General features: G+C 46.9%; 2 protein-coding genes and 1 pseudogene across 2 annotated transcripts in view; all 3 read left to right on the top strand.

Annotated features, from left to right (window-relative positions):
- POLR2D (RNA polymerase II subunit D) overlaps window positions 1-8,537 on the top strand; it is a 471,659-nt gene extending 463,122 nt beyond the window's left edge. The window contains exons 4-5 of the mRNA XM_050751601.1: window positions 2,078-2,173; window positions 4,338-8,537. Coding sequence (XP_050607558.1) covers window positions 2,078-2,173; window positions 4,338-4,416 — 175 coding nt within the window. The 3' untranslated portion in view covers window positions 4,417-8,537. The remainder of the gene's footprint in view (window positions 1-2,077; window positions 2,174-4,337) is intronic.
- WDR33 (WD repeat domain 33) overlaps window positions 1-20,835 on the top strand; it is a 334,355-nt gene that overhangs the window by 180,499 nt on the left and 133,021 nt on the right. The gene's annotated exons all lie outside the window — the stretch shown is intronic.
- Window positions 9,869-12,898, top strand: LOC126932410 (E3 ubiquitin-protein ligase ZFP91-like; annotated as a pseudogene).

The raw sequence follows: 20,835 nt of genomic DNA, 5'->3' as shown, positions 1-20,835 counted from the left end.
CTTGAGGCCAGATGTTCAAGACCAGCCTGGTCAACATAGCAAAAACCCGTCTCTACTAAAAATGCAAAAATTAGCTGGGTGTGATGGTATACACCATGAATCCCAGCTACTCAGGAGGCTGAGGTGGGAGAATCGCTTGAACCTGCAGGCCAAGGTTGCAGTGAGCCGAGATTGCGCCACTGAACTCCAGCCTGGGTAACTTAGAAGACCAAAATTTCAGCCAAGTGTGGTGGCTTACACCTATAATCCACACTTTGCGGGGCTGAGGTGGACCAGTCTCTTGAGGCCAGAAGTTCAAGACCAGCATGGGCAACATGGTGAAACTCCTGTCCCTACAAAAAAAATACAAAAATTAGCCAGGTGTAGTGGCAGGTACCTGTGGGCCTAGTTACTTGGGAGGCTGAAGTGGGAGGATCATGTGAGCCCGGGAGGTTAGGCTTTAGTGAACTGTGATTGTACCACTTTACTCCAGTCTGGGAACAGATTCAAATATGACTCTGTCGTATTTTATATAAGTCCAGTATGTGTGATCCAAATGGTACTGTTAGTGGGGAAGTAAGGTTTTTTCGTTATTTTTTTGTAGCGATGGGGAGACTTACTGTGTTGCCTAGGCTGGTCTCAAACTCCTGGCCTCAATTGATCTCCCACCTTAGCCCCCCAAAATGCTGGGATTGGCCGGGTGCGGTGACTCACGCCTGTAATTCCAGCACTTTGGGAGACCGAGATGGGCAGATCACTTGAGGTCAGGAATTCGAGACCAGCCTGACCAAAATGGTGAAATCTCGTCTGTACTAAAAATACAAAAATTAGCTGGGCGTGGTAGCGCACACCTGTAGTCCCAGCTACTTGGGAGCCTGAGAAAGGATAATTGCTTGAACCTGGGAGGTGGAGGTAGCAGTGAGCCAAGATCGTGCCACTGCACTCCAGCCTGGGTGGCAGAGTGAGACTCCATCTTAAAAAAAAAAAAAGACTCGATCTCAAAAAAAAAAAAAAGCGCTTGAATTAGAAGTAAGCCACCATGTCCAGCCTATATATATATATGTGTGTATATATATAATTTTTTTTGATAACAGTATTTGTACATATGTGTGAGGTACACGTGATATTTTGTTACTTAGAATGTGTAATGAGTATGTTAGGGTGTTTAGGGTGTTGATCATTTCTATGTATTAGGAACAGTTCAAGTCTTCTCCCCTAGCTATTTTTATTTTCTGTATTTATTCATTTATTTTAGAGACAGGGTCTCACTATGTTGCCCAGGCTGAGACGTCTTGAACTTCTGGACTCGAGTGATCCTCCTGCCTTGGCCTCCTCCCAAAGTGCTAGGGTTACATGCATGAGCTGCTAAGCCCGACCTCCTCTACCTTTTTTTTGTTTTGTTTCATTTTGTTTTGAGACAGTCTCACTTCATCACTCAGATTGGAGTGGTGCAATCTTGGCTCACTTCTACCTCTGCCTCCCAGGTTAAAGCAGTTCTCATGCCTCAGCCTCCCATGTAGCTGAGACTACAGACGTATACCACCACACCCGGCTGTTTTTTTTTTTTTTTTTTTGAGATGGAGTCTAGTTCTGTCACCCAGGCTAGGGTGCAGTGGCGTGATCTTGGCTCACTGCGACCTCTGCCTCCCGGGTTCAAGTGATCTTGCCTCAGCCTCCTGAGTAAGCTGGGTTTACCGGCGCCCACCACTGCACCCAGCTAATTTTTGTATTTTTAGTAGAGATGAGGTTTCACTGTGTTGGCCAGGCCAGGCTGGTGATCTGCCTGCCTCGGCCTCCCAAAGTGCTGGGATTACAGGCATGAGCCACTGAGCCTGGCCAATTTTTGTATTTTTAGTAGAGACGGGGTTTTGCCGTGGTGCTCAGGCTGGTGTAGAACTCCTCACGTCAAGTGATAGCCCACCTTGGCCTCTCAGAGTGCTAGAATTACAGATGCGAGCCATGACACCTGGCCGTCTAGCTATATTTAAATACTGGCTACATTTGATCCCTTTTTTCCTGTTGATTATTCTTTTGATTTTTGTTGTTTCTTTGTTTTTGATTTTTTTGTTTTGATTTTTTTTTTTTTCCTTTTGATTAGCTTGCTACTCCAGAAAAAGCTTCACAAGTTTGAGTTGGCCTGTTTGGCCAACCTTTGCCCAGAGACTGCTGAGGAGTCCAAGGCTCTAATCCCAAGGTTAGTACCAGTTGTGATAAGTTCTCTGTATACTGGATAAATTCCTACAAATAGAATTGGTGTGTCTAAAATGTGTATGCATTATATATTTGGATACATGATTGCCAATATTAAATGAAAGTGCCTTTTTTGTTCAATATTTCAAAGCACGTTTCCTGCCTATTAACAGTGTGTGAGAATGATGGTTTTATACCACACCAAGTGAGAGCAAAAATCTGAAACAGCTGGAACTTCCGTACGCTGATGGTAGGGGTGTGAGTGTTAATTACAACAGTCACTTTGGAGAGCAATTTGGCTGTGTCTGGTAAAGATGAATATACTCCATGTTCCAAATATCCGTTCCTGATACGTATCTCAAAGGTAACTCACACAAGTTTACAAGGAGACGTATATTCTAGTGTTCATTGCTGCACTGTTTTGTTTCTGCTTTTGTTTTTAGTAGACATGGGGTTTCACCATGTTGGCCAGGCTGGTCTCAAACTTCCGGCCTCAAGTGATCTGCCCACTTTGGCCTCCCAAGGTGCTGGGATTACAGGCATGAGCCTCAGTGCCCGGCCTCATGCTGCACTGCTAATGATAGCAGAAATTTGATCATCTCTTAGTCAATAAGAAAGTGGATAAATGAATCGTTGTATAGTCACACAATGTTTATTGTACGGCAGTGAAAACAGTCAGTGAACTAGAACCACGTGGAATATCAACATGTCAGAATGAATTCTGAGGAAAAATGGCAGAAGGATAAACACAGTGTGGTGCCATTTCTTATAAAGTCTGAAACTGTGCTGCATATTACTTACGTATCCATAAATGTGTAGTAAGTATAAAATATGTATGGCAAAACAAATTTTTTAAAAAAGGTATGGCAATGATAAATACTAAATTGAGGATGGTGGTTATTTCTGGGGAAGGAGGGAAGGTATTGGTCTAGGAAAGTAACACAGCCATCCACTTTCCTGCTTATTAAAGAACTCTGGGCCAGGTGCAGTGGCTCATGCCTGTAATCCCAGCACTTTGAGAGGCCAAGGCAGGTGGATCCCAAGGTTAGGAGGTCGAGACCATCCTGGCCAACATGATGTGACTCCATCTCTACTAAAATACAAAATTAGCTGGGCATGGCGGTATGTGCCTGTCGTCCCTGCTACTTGGGAGGCTGAGGTAGGGGAATCACTTGAACCCAGGAGGTGGAGGTTGCAGTGAGCCAAGATTGCGCCACTGCACTCTAGCTTGGCAACAGAGCGACACTCCATCTCAAAAAAAAAGAACTCTGGTGACTCACTCCTGTCATCCCAGCACTTTGGGAGGTTGATACCATTAGAAAACATGAAGACAGTAAGTGAAAAATGCAGGGCTGGGTGTGGTGGCTCATGCCTGTAATCCTAGCCGTTTGGGAGGCTGAGGCAGGAGGATCACCTGAAGTCAGGAGTTGAAGACCAGCCTGGCCAATGGTGAAACCCCGTCTCTACTAAAAATATAAAAATTAGCTGGGTGAGGACTGGGCGTGGTGGCTTACGCCTGTAATCCCACCACTTTGGGAGGCCTAGGCAGGTGGATCATGAGGTCAGGAGATCGAGACCATCCTGGCTAACACAGTGAAACCCCATCTCTACTAAAAATACAAAAAATTAGCTGGGCATGGTGTCGGGCGCCTGTAGTCCCAACTACTTGGGAGGCTGAGGCAGGAGAATGGTGGGAACCCAGAAGGCGGAGCTTGCAGTGAGCCAAGATTGCGCCACTGCACTCCAGCCTGGGTGACAGAGCAAGACTCCGTCTCAAAAAAAATTAGCTGGGTGTGGTGTCAGGCGCCTGTAATCCCAGGTACTTGGTAGGCTGAGGCAGGAGAATCACTTGAACCCGGGAGGCGGAGGTTTCAGTGAGCCAAGATCATGCCACTTCACTCTAGCCTAGGGGACAAGAGCGAAACTCCGTCTCAAAGGAAAAAAAACCTGTAAGTCAAGTGGGGCTAACTGTACAGGTATATTTTTTATGCTTTTTATCTTTTATGCGTTTGAAATATTTTGTAATGTTTTATCAGGAAAAGTGGAAAAGAAATACAGATGAAAGGTGAAGGTGTTAGAGATGTGGGCAGTAGATTAGCACGCCTCAAAGAAGAGCGTGGGGAAATTGCCAGTTGCCAAATCACTCATTTCTTTTCGTTTTCTTGTAGCTTGGAGGGACGGTTTGAAGATGAGGAGCTGCAGCAGATTCTTGATGATATCCAGACAAAGCGCAGCTTTCAGTATTAATCTCCAAACATCGCTGCTGCTCGGAGAAACCGCGTCCGCAGGCGTAACACCACCTTCCCAGGCTCTGGCTGACTTGCATGGAAATGCTGTTGCAGAGGACAGTTGAGAATTCCTTTGGAGAAAACAGCCCGGCTCGGCGTGGGGTTAGGTTGCTGTTTCAAATAACTCATAGGCCCAGGACATGGAATCTTGGAGCAGCCTTGTGCAGTGGCTGCCAGTGGCTTCCTGAACGTGCCTCTGGGAAGTGTGAGATGGGGCCACACTACTGACTACCTCATTCATGGTTTTTGGCCTCCACATCATCTTTTTTCTTAATATTTCATGTTTTAATTTCAGTGCGTTTATACTTTTTGAAACTAGACCAGAATATAGTAGACTTTATAGAGAAAGACCAGTTTCACCTAGATGCTAAAGGAAGAATTAAACAACTGTTATTGTTTGAAATCCTTTTCTTTTTCTTTTCTTTTCTTTTAAATGGAGATAGGGTCTTAACTCTTACCCAGGCTGGAGGAGTGTAGTCATACAGTCATGGCTCACTGAAGCCTGGACCCCCCTGCCTCAGCTTCCCAAATAACTGGGGCCAAAGGTGTGCACCACCACTCTCAGCTAGTTTCTAAAATTCTTTATAGAGATGGGGTTTTACTGTGCTGCCTAGACTGGTCTTAAACTCCTGGGCTCAAGTGATCTCCCTGCCGTGGCCTCCTAAACTGATGAGATTAGAGGCATGAGCCACCACATCTGGCCTGAAATTCTGAAGGGATGAGAGTGTCGACAGAGCATGTTGGCATCATTGTGGCTAACCTGGGAGGCGGAAGAAGCATGCCATGGGCAGTGTTGACGAGTATTGTGGAGCTCAGAGTCCCTTGAGGTAGATGGCTACTTTGCCTTTCTTCTTGAACTGTCTTGCAGAATGTGGATTTGGGGTGAGTGGTCTTGAAGGACTCATTTAGTCACCCTCAAATTAAGATTTTTACTTCATCTTTCTTGGGCCTACACCTCCAAGGTAAGAAACAATGGTCATGCCAAAGAGGTTTGCAACTAGGTGTGCACTGTTCACTGCAGCCTATTTGTTGCATGAACTGTGGTCGTTGTGTGCCCAATGACAAGGCTATTAAGAAGTTCATCATTTGAAACATAGAGGCCGCAGCAGTCAGCGATGGTTCTGAAGTGAGCATCCTGGAAGCCTGCGTACTTCCCAAGCTGGATGTGAAGCTACATTACTGTGTGAGTTGTGCCACTCGCAGCACGGTAGTCAGGAATCGAGCTTATGAAGCCCACAAGGACCGAACACCTCCATGCCAGTGTAGACCTGCAGGTGCTGCCCCGTGCCCCCACCAAAGCCCATATAAGGAGCGGAGTTGTTAAGGACTGAAGAAAAACTATTCTCTGGAGAAAAATAAAATTGCAATTAAATTTTTTTTTTTTTAATTTCATAGGCCAGGCGTGAAGTTCTGAACACTTTGAAGTCTGCAATTATGAGTGATCCAGTCTAAGCCTCTGGCTTGCTACTTAGCAATAGGTGCTTTATGATGGGCTGGTTCAGAAGGAGGGAGTCAGCCACTCTTGAGCCACTGCAGTGAAGTCACTTGATCTCAGTCTGGGGAAAAACACTTTAATAGGTAAACATTCTAGCTTTGATTTTTCTGAGGGGAATACACGTGTTTTCAATTTTGGGGTTTTTCTTTGGGGCACTTGCTTGACTCTGTATGAACTTGTGATCCAAAGAAAAAGGAGAAAGAACAATGTTGGCTTTTAAAGTCAGGATGGTTTTATGTTTGCTATGAAATAAGGCAAAAATAAAAAATTCTTATTTTTATTTTTATTTATTTATTTTTTTGACATAGAGTCTGGCTCTGTCGCCCAGGATGGAGTGCAGTGGTACAATCTTGGCTCACTGCAACCTCTGCCTCCCAGGTTGAAGTGATTCTCCTGCCTCAGCCTCCCGAGTAGCTGGGACTACAGGCACCTGCCACCATGCCCGGCTAATTTTTTGTGTTTTTAGTAGAGACAGGGTTTCACCATGTTCGCCAGGCTAGTCTTGAACTCCTGACAAGTGATCCTCCCGCCTCAGCCTCCCAAAGTGCTGGGATTACAGGCGTGAACCACCGCACCTGGCCAATCTTTTTATCCTTGAACAACTTCCCTTCTTTGAACCTCATTGGTGTTCTCAATTATGAAATATGGATAATAATAGTATTTGCCCCATGGATATTTTGAGAAGGTTGAAAAACAAGAGCCTAGAAATGTCTGACATGTAGTATGTTCCAGTAAATGTTCACTATTAGCTTCTCAGGCAGGTGAGCTAGTATAGATAGATGATTAAGTCAGCTTGCTTCATAGAAATTAGTGCAAGAATTTGGTAGCCTACCAACTGACAGTATCAAACTTAGAAAATAAATGAAATTGGGCCGGGTGTGGTGGCTCACCCCTGTAATCCCAGCACTTTCAGAGGCTGAGGCAGGCGGATCACCAGAGGTTGAGAGTTTGAGACCAGCCTGACCAACATAGAGAAGCCCCGTCTCTACTAAAGATACAAAATTAGCGGGGCGTGGTGGCTCATGCCTGTAATCTCAGCTACTCTGGAGGCTGAGGCAGGAGAATTGCTTGAACCTGGGAGGCAGCGGTTGTGGTGAGCCAAGATTGGGCCATTGTACTCCAGCCTGGGCAACAAGAGCAAAACTGTCTCCAAAAAAAAAAAGTCTGGGCGTGGCGGCTCACACCTGTAATCCCAGCACTTTGGGAGGCCGAAGTGGGTGGATCATGAAGTCAGGAGATCGAGACCATCCTGGCCAACATGGTGAAACTCTGTCTCTACTACAAATACAAAAATTAGCCAGGCGTGGTGGCGGGCACCTGTAATCCCAGCTACTTGGGAAGCTGAGGCAGGAGAATCGCTTGAACCTGGGAGGTGGAGGTTGCAGTGAGCCGAGATCACGCCACTGCACTGTAGCCTAGGCAACAAGAGAGAGATTCCATCTTGAAAAAAATAAATAAATATAATAAAAAGCAGCTCATACTAGGGAATTACTTGGTACAGCAACCTCATGCTGTTATAGATTAAAAGCCTGGTCAGCTATTCTGCTAGACAGTCAAATATTGTCTGCAGGGCTGGACAGCATATTGCTATTGAAAATAGCTACTAGGAGACCTTGCACAATCTGTGAAACATTGTTAGGCTCGTACTATGTAAAAATCAGGAAAATTTGGGAACATACTGATATAACAAAAGATGGGTTGTCAAACCCTCACTTCACCAGAAAGCTAAATTAACCAGATAAGTCTTTCTGAAAGTTTTAGTGTCTTAGTTTGTTACTGTGCTATAACAGAATACCTTAGACTGGGTAACTTATAAATAATAGGAATTTATTTCTCACAGTTCTGGAGGCTGGCAAGTGCAAGATCCAGGTGCTGCTACGTTCAGTGTCTGGCACGGGCGGCTTTCTGGTCCAAGATGGTGCCTTTTTTCGGCATCTTCCGTAGGAAATGAACACTGTCCTTATGATAGAAGGGTTGGAAGGACCAGCTTTTTTGTTTGTTTGTTTGTTTTTTGATACAGCAGGGTCTTGCTCTGTTGCCCAGGCTGGAGTGCAGTGGCATGGAGTGCAATGGCATGATTAATGTTCACTGTAGCCTCAACCTCCCGGGCTCCAGCGACCCTCCCACCTCAGCCTCTTGGATAGCTGGTACCACAGGCACGAGCTACCATGCCTGGCTAATTTTTTTATTTTCTGTAGAGATGGGGTTTCGCCATGTTGCCCAGGCTGGTCTTGAATTCTTGACCTCAAGCAGTCCACCTGTTTCCACCTCCCAAATGCTGAGATTACAGGCATGAGTCACTGTGTCTGACCTGCAGCCTCTTTTATGAGTGCATTAATCCCCTTCATGAGGGATGTTCTCTCATTACTTAATCACCTGCTAAAGACCCCACCTCTTAATACTACATCAGTGATGAGTTCAATGTATGAGTTGGGTGGGAGGAGGCACATTCAGACCATGGCATCTAGTCGTTCTGGTTTTATTAAAATTTATTAGACTTGAGCCATGAAAAAGAGCATGCTAGATCGGACTTCAGCATCGATGAGCTGCCTTAGTAATACTGTAACAAAAAGCACTAAATATGCCAGTGGTGTGAGAGAATATTTTTACGGAAAATTTTATACTTACAGAAAATTTGGAAAGACTAGTACATTGATACCTGTGTGTTCACCACCTTGATGTAATGGATAACATGCTATTTGCTTTATATGTATTTCATTGCTAGGAATCATTTGAAAGCAGTCAATATGATACTTCATTCTGAAATTCTGAAATAAGTATGCATTTTGAAAATATAGTTTCTCTATAACGGGCACTATAGCACTTAGGAACATGGACAAGTATTTCATGCTATTGAATATCCGGTTCATATTGAAGTTTTCCTTGGGGAGAGTTCTGGATCAAAGGTCAGTCCCAGTAGTGGTGTAGTTTAGTTGTCCTTGGGTCTAACCTAACAATGGCGGTGAAAAATATTAAGGAAATATCTGTGGTTACAGCTCTCGGGTTTCTGGAACAATCTTTGACTCGATAAAAGCCCCTGTTTGCAGCTCCTGAATGGAAGATGGGACTAGAGAGACGGCAGGTCCTGGGTAGATTCTGATCACCATTTGTACTTACACCTGGCTCTCCTGTCTTCGCCAGTGGAAGAGCAGTTTGGAACTAAGCAAGGAGAATGCACATTCGATGACAGCAGAGTGGGGGCAGATCTGCTCGAGTCCATCAGACGTGGAGCAGGTTCAAAGCAGCCGTGTGAGCCTCCCTTCCATTGTGTGGCGCTGCATACTTACCAGCAAATGTTTAGTGAGCCCCCATTTTGAGTCGCGTGAATGTGGAGCTACAAGGAGAAACAAGAATGCCTGAAATTAAATAATTTGAGGAGAGAGCTTCATGGGATAGGGGTGAGGGAAACAGCCTAGGAGACAACGGGGAATTGTGAAAGATTGACAAGCCAAAGCTGTCAGACAACTTCCTTTGAGATGGGCACATTCCATACCTGAACTGTCCAGTGTACTAGCCACTGACTGCATGGAGCTTCTGCATATGGTAGGCTAATGACTTAGGAGCTGGATTTTAAGTTTAAATTTTATTTTTCAGATAGTCTTCCTCTGTCAACCAGGATGGAGTGCAGTGGCACAATCCCGGCTCACTGCACCCTCCACCTCCAAGGTTCAAACGATCCTCCTGCCTTAGCCTCCTGAGTAGCTGGGATTATAGGCACCCGCTACCACACTCAGCTAATTTTTGTATTTTTTTTTAGTAGAGACAGGGTTTCACCATGTTAGCCAGGCTGGTCTTGAACTCCTCACCTCAGGTGATCTGCCTGCCTTGGCCTCCCAAAGTACTGGGATTGTAGGTGTGAGGCACCACGCCCAGCCATAAGTTTAAAATTCTCATAGTCACATGTGGTGGGTGGCTAATGTATTGGACAGTGCAGCTCTTAGCTACCAGCAATGCCCTGCAGGGCACTGAGATCGAAATTAATTTCAGCAAGATGAACAATGCCCACAAGAGCAGCAGCGGCAACAGGAACGTTATCAGATTTAATAACAATTGAGATCCCCCAAATTCTGAGATCTAAAGATGCATGTTACTTTCACTGAATCCTGTGTTTCTATGTACCCTAAATTCTGGTTTTAGAAATCTGCCTCTTTGGCCAAGGTGGCTCCGGACGAGGCCCCCAACAACAGCGCCCTGAGGTGGCAGCGGTGGTGCCTGCGGGGACCACTAGCAGCCGCGGGCTGAGGGGAGGTCGGGACCCAGGCAGGGCCACTGTATCCCACCAGAGGAAGGCCAAGTATCCCTGTGGGGGAGAAGCAGTCCCCACGCCAGGCCTCCCAATGTCCCCAGGTCTCAAAATCCCCATCTCCCGTTCAGGGCAAGAAGAGTCCGCAACTCCTATGCCAACAACTGATAAAGATCCCAAAGAAGAAAAAGAGGCAGATGATTGTGCCCTGTTTCAGGAAGTTTACATTGCTGCATCCAGACCTAGCCAGGGGTGGCGCAGTAGGAGCAGGACATGTGTTTCTCCTCATGTGATACAGAGAACACCTGAAGCTCTCAGTGCAAGACCGGTTCATTGCAGCTCATCTGCAAATCAGAACCAAATACAGACCAACTCGATTATGATGTTCGAGAAGCATCAGTCTCCAGGTGGCATTAGCAAGGAGGAAGAATCAGTGAGGAGGAGATGCCATTCGAAGATGACCCAAGAGATGAGACCTACAAGCCCCTCTTAGAAAGGGAGACCCCAAAGCCACGCGAAAATCAGGGAAGGTGAAAGGAGAGAAGGAGAAGAAGGAAATTAAAGTGGAAGTAGAGGTAGAGGTAAAAGAAGAGGAGAATGAAATTAGGGAGGATGAGGAACCTCCGAGGAAGAGAGAAAGAAGATGGAAAGATGGCAAAAGTCCACATTTACCCAGAAGGAGAAAAAAAGCCTCCAACCCAATATGTCCATTGTGAGATGGAAGGATGTGGAACTGTCCTTGCCCATCCTGGCTATTGGCAGCACCATGTTAAATAGCATTTGTTGAAAAAAAATATGTGTGTCTCCATCCCTCCTGTGGACGACTCTGTAGGCTCCAGAAGCAACTTCTATGACATGACAAACATCATACAGATCAAAAGGATTTTATATCTGTGAATACTGTGCTCAGGCCTCCAAGAGTTCCCACAATCTGGTAGTGCACCAGATGATTCACACTGGCGAGAAGCCATTATCACAGTGTGAGATCTGTAAATTTACTTCTCGACAAAAGGCATCTCTTAATTGGCACATAAAGAAGCATGAGGCCGGGTGCCGTGGCTCATGCCTATAATCTCAGCACTTTGGGATATCAAGGCGGGTGGATCACCTGAGGTCAGTTGGAGACCACCCTGGCCAACACGGTGCAACCCCGTCTGTACTAAAAATACAAAAATTAGCCGGGCGTGGTGGTCCATGCCTGTAGTCCCAGCTACTCTGGGGGCTGAGATGGGAGAACTGCTTGAACCCACGAGGCAGAGGTTGCAGTGAACCGGGATCGTGCCACTGCACTTCAGCCTGGGTGACAGAGTGAGACTGTGTCTCAAAAAGATACATAATTACAGCCAGGTACAGTGGCTCATGCCTGTAATCCCAGCACTTTGGGAGGCTGAGGTGGGCAGATCATGAGGTCAGGAGATGGAGACCATTCTGGCTAATGTGGTGAAACCCTGTCTCTACTAAAAATACAAAAAATTAGCTGGGCATGGTGGTAGGTGCCTGTAGTCCCAGCTACTGGGGAGGCTGAGGCAGGAGAATGGCATGAACCTAGGAGGCAGAGCTTGCAGTGAGCCGAGATTGTGTCACTGCACAGCACTCTGTCCCAAAGTGCTGATAGGAGCCACTGCGCCCAGCTGATAACCTGTTTTCTAATTAATTTTGCCTTTTCAGTGGGCATAGAACCTGTGTGTTGAATTTCAGTCTGGGCGCCATGGCTCATGCCTATAATTCCAGCACTTTCAGAGGCTAAGGCAGGAGTATTGCCTGAGCCTAGGAGTTAGGAGACCAGCCTGGGAAGCATAGCAAGACCCCGTCTGATTAAAAAACAAAAAGAACGAAAGGAAGACAGAAGGAGGAAACCCAACACGTTCACCTTTTAGGTTTCCAATATTTATATTTTGTAATGCCCTACACAGGGATACTTCCAGATTCACAGACTGATGTCTTTGTAAATTCAGACCAACTTGTGTTTCCCAAGTCATATAAACACCGAGACCACGCATGTCCCAAATGCGTTCTCTTTATTAATACAGAGTTTAACACATCTTCATATTCAAAGGGAACTGGAAGTTATCAGGTATTTGAAAACCAATACTTTTTAAACTCAGCAGTGACAGAAGAAATAAACGATGGAAAGACTTGATCATGTAAAAATTTAAAACTTCAAAGTCACTTTTTTTTTTGGAGATGGCCTTGCTCTGTTGTCCAGGCTGGTCTATGAACTTGTGGGAAACCACCCATTTCGATCTCCCAAAGTCCTGGGATTACAGGCATGAGCCATTGCATGCGACCAAAATCACTAACATTTTAGGAAGTCAATAGACTGTCTAAAGATTTGATAAGATGTATAGCAGAGAACACAGACAAGGGTGAAGATATTTATTTGTGGCTGGGCGCAGTGGCTCACACCTGTAATCCCAGCACTTTGGGAGGCCAAGGCGGGCGGATCACCCTGAGGTCAGGAGTTCGAGACCAGCCTGGCCAATATGGCAAAACCTGGTCTGTACTGAAAAATACACAACTTAGCCAAGGCGTGATGGTGGGCACCTGTAATCCCAGCTACTTGGAAGGCTGAGGCATAGAATTGCTTTAACCCGGGAGGTGGAGGTTACAGTGAGCCGTTGTATTCCAGCCTGGGCGACAGAGAGAGACTCCATCTCCCCGCTCAAAAAAAAAAAAAAAAAAAAAAAAAAAGATGTGGGCCAGGTGCAATGGCTCACGTCTGTAATCCCAGCATTTGGGAGGCCAAGACGGGAAGATCATGATGTCAGGAGTTCGAGACCAGCCTGGCCAACATAGTGAACCCTGTCTGTACTAAAAATACAAAAAATTAGCTGGGCATGGTGGCCATGCCTATAATCCCAGCTACTCGGGAGGCTGAGGCAGGAAGGCAGAGGTTGCAGTGAGCTGAGATCACGCCATTGCACTCTAGCCCAGGCGACAGTGCAAAACTCCTTAAAAAAATAAAAGATGTATATATCAAGACCTCGGCTGGGCACCGTCGTTTATGCCTGTAATCCCAGCACTTCAGGAGGCCAAGGCAGGAGGATTGCTTGTGGCCAGGAGTTCAAGACCAGCCTGAGCAACATAGTAAGACCCCATCTCTACACACACACACAGAGAAAACTTAGCCAGGCAGAGTGGTGCATGCTTTTGGTCCCAACTACTTGGGAGGCTGCGGTGGGAGGATTTCTTGAGCCCCGAAAGTCAGCGCTACAGTGAGCTATGATTGCACCACTGCATTCCAGTCTGGGTGACAGAGCAAGACCCTGTCTCCAAAAAAAAGAAAAGAAAATCAAGAGCTCAATTTTTTTTTTTTTTTTTTTTTTTGAGATGGAGTCTTGCTCTGTCGTCAGGTTGGAGTGCAGTGGCACGATCTCGGCTCACTGCAACCTCCGACTCCCGGGTTCAAGCGATTCTCCTGCCTTGGCCTCCCAAGTGGCTGAGACTACAGGCGCCCACCACCACGCCCAGCTAATTTTTGTATTTTTAGTAGAGATGGAATTTCACCATGCTGCGCTGGCTGGTCTTGAACTCTGGGGCTCAAATGGTCTGTTTTACTCAGCCTCCCAAAGTGCTGGGATTACAAGTGTGAGCCATCATGGCTGGCATTTATTTATTTATTTTGAGATGGAATCTTGCTTTGTCGCCTGGGGTGGAGTACAGTGGAATGATCTCGGCTCATTACAACCTCTGCCTCCCGTGTTCAAGTGATTCTCCTGCCTCAGCATCCTGATTAGCTGGGATTACAGGTGTGAGCCACCACGCCTGGCTAATTTTTTTGCATTTTTGGTAGATACGGGGTTTCACCATGTTGGCCTGGCTAGTCTTGAACTCCCGGCCTGAAGTGATTCGCCCACCTCAGTGTCCCAAAATGCTGGGATTACAGGTGTGAGCCTCTGTGCCAGGCAAGAACTATTTATATTCTTTTTTTTTTTTTTAAGCTATATCTGCTGGAATGGGATTTATTTTATTTTTTTTTTTGAGACAGGGTCTTGAAAGTTATGTTATAGACAAAAATAGAACTCAGTAATATATAAAAAGTGACATGCATGTTTATATATCAGAATCTGGGGGGTATACAATTTTTTTGATTCCAGCATCTCCAGCTCAGGCTGGAGTGTAGTATGTGATTGTCGCTCACTGCAGCCTCGAACTCTTGGGCTCAGGTGATCCTCCCACCTCAGCTTCCCAAGTAGCTGTGACTACAGGCACGCGCCAATGTGCCTGCTATTTTTCATTTTCGTTTTTTTTGTAAAGACAGGATTTCCCTATGTTACCCACTATGGTCTCAAACTCCTTGGCGCAAGTGATCTTCCCGCCTCAGCCTCCCAAAGCGCTGGGATAACAGGCATGAGCCACTGCACTGGGCTCATGAGCAACTTCTTTGTGTCAGGTGCTGTTGTATACACATGGGGATATAATAAGACAGGATGCCAGCTCTCAGAGTCTACAGCCTCAGTGTTGCAAGATATATATGTATATATATATAGAAAATGTGCTGTTTCCATGGTTTCCTGTGTTAACTGTTTTCCTTTTCCAATTTCCAGTACAGTGTTATTTATTCCTTTGCCATTTTCTTTTTTTCTTTTTTTTCCGAGACAAGAGTCTCTCTCTCTCACCCAGCCTGGAGTGCAGTGGCAGGATCTATGCTCATTGCAACCTCTGCCTCCCGAGTTCAAGTGATTCTCCTGCCTCAGCCTCCCGGGTAGCTGGGATTACAGGTGCCCACCACCACGCCCAGCTAATTTTTGTACTTTTAGTAGAGATGAGGTTTCACTATGTTGGCCAGGCTGGTCTCGAACTCCTGACCTCAGGTGATCTGCCCGCCTTGGCCTCCCAAAGTGCTGGGATTACAGATTACAGGCATGAACCACTGCACCCAGCCACCATTTTCTTTCTTGTACCATTTTGGAAATTTTATGACATATATATATATATATATATATATATATTTTTTTTTTTTTAACCAGGTATTGTTAAATTTTTAACACTCTTTTTTTTTTTTTTTTTTTTTTTTAGACAGGGTCTTACTCTGTTGCCCAGGCTGGAGTGCAGTGGCAAGATCTCAGCTCATTGCAACCTCCGCCCCTGGGGCTCAGGCGATCCTCCTGCCTCAGCCTCCTGAGTAGCTGGGACTACAGGTGCAAACAACCATACCTGCCTAATTTTTTTGTATTTTTTGTAGAGATGCGGTTTTGCGATGTTGCCCAGGCTGGTCTCAAATTCCTGACCTCAAGTGATCCACCCACCTCAGCCTCCCAAAGCGTTGGGATTACAGGTGTGAGCCTCAACTCCCAGCCACCATTGTCTTTTGACCTCTATTGTTGCTGATAAGAAATCTGAGTCTTGGCCGGGCGCGGGTTCAAGCCTGTAATCCCAGCACTCGGGCGGATCACGAGGTCAGGAGATCGAGACCATCCTGGCTAACACAATGAAACCCTGTCTCCACTAAAAAAAAATCAAAAAAATCTGAGGCAGGAGAATGGCGGGAACCCGGGAGGCGGAGCTTGCAATGAGCCGAGATCGCGCCACTGCACTCCAGCCTGGGCGACAGAGCGAGACTCCGCCTCAAAAAAAAAAAAAAAGAAATCTGAGTCTAGGGCCTGGTGCGGTGGCTCACACCTGTAATCCCAGCACTTTGGGAGGCCGAGGTGGGCAGATCACGAGGTCAGGAGTTGGAGATCAGCCTGACCAACATGGTGAAACCCCATCTCTACTGAAAATACAAAAATTAGCTGGGCATGGTGGTGGACGCCTGTAATTCCAGCTACTCAGGAGGCTGAGGCAGGAGAATCTCTTGAACCCAGGAGGTGGAGGTTGCAGTGAGCTGAGATCGTGCCATTGCACTCCAGCCTGGGTGACAGAGTGAGATTCCTTCTCAAAAAAAAAAAAAAAAAAAAAAAAAGAAAAAAAGAAATCTGACAGTCTCAATATTATTCCTTCACAGATAATTGTTGTTTCTAGTTGCTTTTATGGTTTTGTCCTTGTTTTTTGTGTTTTACAACCTCACTACAAGATGTCTGGGTATGGCTTTATTTTTGTTTCTCCTGTTGGAGTGTTACTCCTATTGGTGTGTTTCTCCTGTTGGAGTGTTACTCCTATTGGTGTGTTTCTCCTGTTGGAGTGTTACCTGTTGGAGTGTTACCGTGCTGCTTCCATCTGTGGATTCATGGCTTACACTTTGGGACAGTTCTTAGTCACTGTCATATTAACTGCAGCAATTTTTTCACTCTCCCTCTTCTCTCCTTTTTCTTTGAGACGAAGTCTTGCTCTGTCACCCAGGCTGGAGTACAGTGGCTTGATCTCGGCTCACTGCAACCCCTGCCTCCTGGGTTCAAGTGATTCTCCTGCCTCAGCCTCCTGAGTAGCTGGGATTACAGGCGCTTACCACCATAGCTGGCTAATTTTTGCATTTTTAGTAGAGATGGGGTTTCACCATGTTGGCCAGGCTGGTCTCAAACTCCTGACCTCAGATGATATTGCTGCCTCAGCCTCTGAAAGTTCTGGGGTTTCAGGCAGGAGCCACTACACCTAGCCTCCCTCTTCTTTGCTTCTTGACTTTTATTCAATCTATACGGTGTTTAATGTTCTTGTTCTACCTCTCAGCCTCTCTTACATATTTTGTGTTTTTAAAAATCTCTTGGTGCTGTATTTTGAGTGATTTCCCTGAATCTATCTTTTAAACCACTAAGTCTTTATTCAGCTATGACTAATCTCCTCTTTAATGTGTCCACTGAGGGTTTTTTTTTTTTTTTTTTTTGAGACAGAGTCTCCCTCTGTCACCCAGGTTGGAGTGCAGTGGTGTGATCTCGGCTCACTACAACCTCCGCCTCCCGGGTTCAAGTAATTCTCCTGCCTCAGCCTCCTGAGTAGCTGGGATTACAGGCGTGCGCCACCACGCCCGGCTAAGTTTTGTTTTGTATTTTTTGTAGAGACAGGGTTTCACCATATTGGCCAGGCTGGTCTTGAACTCCTGACTTTGTGATCTGCCCATCTCAGCCTCCCATAGTGCTGGGATTACAGGCGTGAGCCACCGCGCCTGGCCTTTATTTTTATTTTTTTAACAGCTTTGATCGGACGCAGTGGCTCACACCAGTAATCCCAGCACTTTGAGAGGCCAAGGCTGGTGGATTACCTGAGGTCAGGAGTTCGAGACCAGCCTGGGCAACATGGCGAAATTACTAAAAATGCAAAAATTAGTGGGGCGTGGTGGCGGGTGCCTGTAATCCTAGCTACATGAGAGGCTGAGGCAGGAGAATCGCTTGAACCTGCGAGGTGGAGGCTGCAGTAAGCCGAGATGGAGCCAATGCACTCCAGCCTGGGCAACAGAGCCAGACTCCATCTCAAAAATAAATAAATAAATAAAATAAACGGTTTCGTGGAAATATAATTTACATACCACAAAGTTCATTCATTTAAGGTACACTAATGATCTGTAGCATATTAACAGAGTTGTGCAACCTTAAGTTACTTTTATTTATTCATTTTTATTTTTACTTTTTTTTTTTTTTGAGATGGAGTCTTGTGCCGTCGCCCAGGCTGGAGTGCAGTGGCCGGATCTCAGCTCACTGCAAGCTCTGCCTCCCGGGTCCACGCCATTCTCCTGCCTCAGCCCCCCGAGTAGCTGGGACTACAGGCGCCCTCCACCATGCCTGGCTAATTTTTTGTATTTTTTTTAGTAGAGACGGGGTTTCACTGTGTTCGCCAGGATGGTCTCGATCTCCTGACCTCGTGATCCGCCCGTCTCGGCCTCCCAAAGTGCTGGGATTACAGGCTTGAGCCACCGCGCCCGGCCTTATTTTTACTTTTTGAGACAGAGTCTCACTCTGTTGCCCAGGCTGGTGTGTAGTGGCATGATCTTGGGTCACTGCAACCTCTGCCTCCAAGGTTCAAGCAATTCTCTAATTTTTGTATTTTTAGTATAGGCGGGGTTTCACCATGTTGGCCCGGCTGGTCTCGAACTCCTGACCTCAGGTGATCCGTCCACCTCAGCTTCCCAAAGTGCTGGGATTACAGGTGTGAGCCACTGCGCCCGGCCAAGTTTTTATATTTTGTTGTAGAAATAGGAGTCTCACTTTTTTGCCCAGACTCAAACTCCTGGCCCAAGCAGTCCTCCTGCTTTGGCCTTCCAGGTGTGGCCTTCCCCATGCCTGGTCGGAGGAGGTCATCTTTCCTCCTATAGGTGTTGCCCCATGGCTTGGCCCTACATGGGCTGGTGGCCAACTGGCCACTTCTGTAACTTCTAGGTGGTTAACCACAAGGTTAAGCCTCAATAAACTGCCCAGCTATTGGTGCAGATTACCAAAGGTGTCACCTCTTTGGTGCTCACCATCCCCACTACTTTGAGTTCAGCCCATTGGCTACTTTGTCCACAGCTGGTATCAAACCATATGGTGTCAGTACTAGGGTGGACAGTGGCAGCAGCCCGGGGAGCAGAAGCATCCCAGCTAGACCCATCTGTATACCATGTCTCATTAGGAATTGGGGGGGAACACCCTTCCTTAAGCAGTGAAGGCCCAGGGTCTGGGGGTGCCTCAGGCCCCCACGGCCTTATCTTGCATTAGGACTACAGGTGCCAAGACCTCTTACAACTTTGCTACTAAGGGACTTGTACCCAGCATACTCTGCTGCTCGAAGTATGTGCCCCACTTTGCCAAAGTGGATGTCTACGCTGTCCCAGTCCAGGAGTTGTTACCCATGAACGTATCCACCCCACTGTTGAGTACATCATCTGCATGATGACTGTAGCCCATCCTGCGTGCTTTCAGGAACCTGAACGGCGGCATATACAGTTGCTAGCTGTTTCTCTATCAAAGAATATTGGAGCTCAGCTCCCTTCCATAGTTAGGACCAAAAGCCTCCTGGCATTCCCAGGCGCTCCATGTGCTGCCACAGGCTCCAACCGAAACCATCCAGCTGCACATCCAGTTCCAACATGCACATCCAGCTCAAATGGGTGCCCCTGGTCAACTACCCACAGGGCTTGTGCCTGCTGAATAGCCTGCTTGGCTGCTAGGAAGGCGGTCTCAGCCACACCATCCCAATCTCAGGCAAGACGGGCATTGACGCTTCTAAATGTGCAAGAGAATCAGAGGTTAACATAATATTATCAACGCGACCATGACATATGGTGGGGCTGTGCATATAGCCCTGCGGCAACACTGAAATTTCATTGTCACCGTCCCATGAAGTCAAACTGTTCTTGGCTCTCTGGAAAAGAATGGATTAGCCAAGTCTACCACATAGTGCTACTGTCCCAATTCTGTTGTCAGGCGGTCCATCAAATTTGTGATAGACAGCACAGCTGCCAAGCCATATAAAATATCCACCCCTAGAATGTATTTACACAAACGGCCAATGCCAAGGTGTAAAGATACAGGTTTCACTTTCATTGATCGGTTTTCGTAGCTGTCTATGAAGCCTTGCCTGGAAACTTACCCAGATTCCCATAGAAAAGGGTACAATCTGCACTGATACCTACCAGCGCAAGCACCCACTGGACACATTAAACAGAAGAGGCTCTACACCGCTGCCTGGCTGCAGCGGGCAGTCTGAGCCGAAGTGCCTGGGGGGGACTGGGTCGCATATCAATGTCCTTCTCCCACTTGGGCCTTTTCTGGAATTGCTGCTCCGGAGACAACTGTTTCCACAAACTTAAGAGTACTTCATAGGGCTGCTTATAGATTTTTTTTTCTCAGTCAACACTGGCCAAAATCAGATCTACCCACATCTGTGAACATGCCACTCTTTGGGTCCCCCTTTCTCCCATGGGGAGGCCCTTTGTGGGTGGGGCATCTTCCCCTTCTGTACCGCGTGGAGCCCTGGGTCCTGCTGACAGCCTTCTGATGGACCACTGGCTCACTCCGCAATGGGGGTTCTTCCTCCTCGGTATCAGACCAAGTGGGGGTCTCTGGCCAAGACGACGGACCCAGGCCTGCATTCACCGCAGCTTCAGCTCATTTTCTGAGCTGTGTAGCTGGGCCTCCAGGCGCCCTGCCTGTACCTGGAGGGCTCGTACCTGCACTGCATCCCTCAGGGACTGGGTGTGTACTTCTCCTAGCGCAGTAAAAATGCCCACCCAACTCTGCCGGCAAGAGCTTGCTCTTTCTCAGTGCTCTGTGCTTCCAGCTGCCCCAGTGCCTTCTCCGTGCTTGCGGGGGACCCATCCACTGCTGCCCAGTTTACCACCGGAGCCCATCTGAGCAGCACAGCTGCTGCCGGGTACTACAGCCCACGCTGCAGCCACATGGCAGCCCCAAAATCAGCGGAGGCCAAAGGGTCACTCACCCCAGGATCCTGCTTGTGAAGCCAATTGTCGGGTTCTAGCCCAAACTGAGGTCCGAAGGGAGTCGGTGAGGTGGTGAGTAGCTGGGAAAACACTCAAGGAAGGAGTTTGACATGGCTTTACTCTTTAAATGTGAGCGAGCCTGGGCATGAGCCATATGTACAGTGTCAGCAGGGTAGTTATACCTTTTACAGACAATAGTGGCTCCAAGCCAAGCACGAGCTCACGTGGGTGATCACATAATGCGCCTCACGTGGCGTGGTTACATAATGAGCAGAGATGTGTGCCTGTGCTCCAAACTCACTGAGTCATGCTGGACTGGATGTCTGCCTCGGCCTATTCTTGACCACAGCAC

Source organism: Macaca thibetana, chromosome 12, assembly GCF_024542745.1.
Source record: "Macaca thibetana thibetana isolate TM-01 chromosome 12, ASM2454274v1, whole genome shotgun sequence".
Classification (NCBI taxonomy): Eukaryota; Metazoa; Chordata; class Mammalia; order Primates; family Cercopithecidae; genus Macaca; species Macaca thibetana.
The sequence above is the reverse complement of the archived record's forward strand: the minus strand, read 5'-3'. Positions and strand labels throughout refer to the sequence as shown.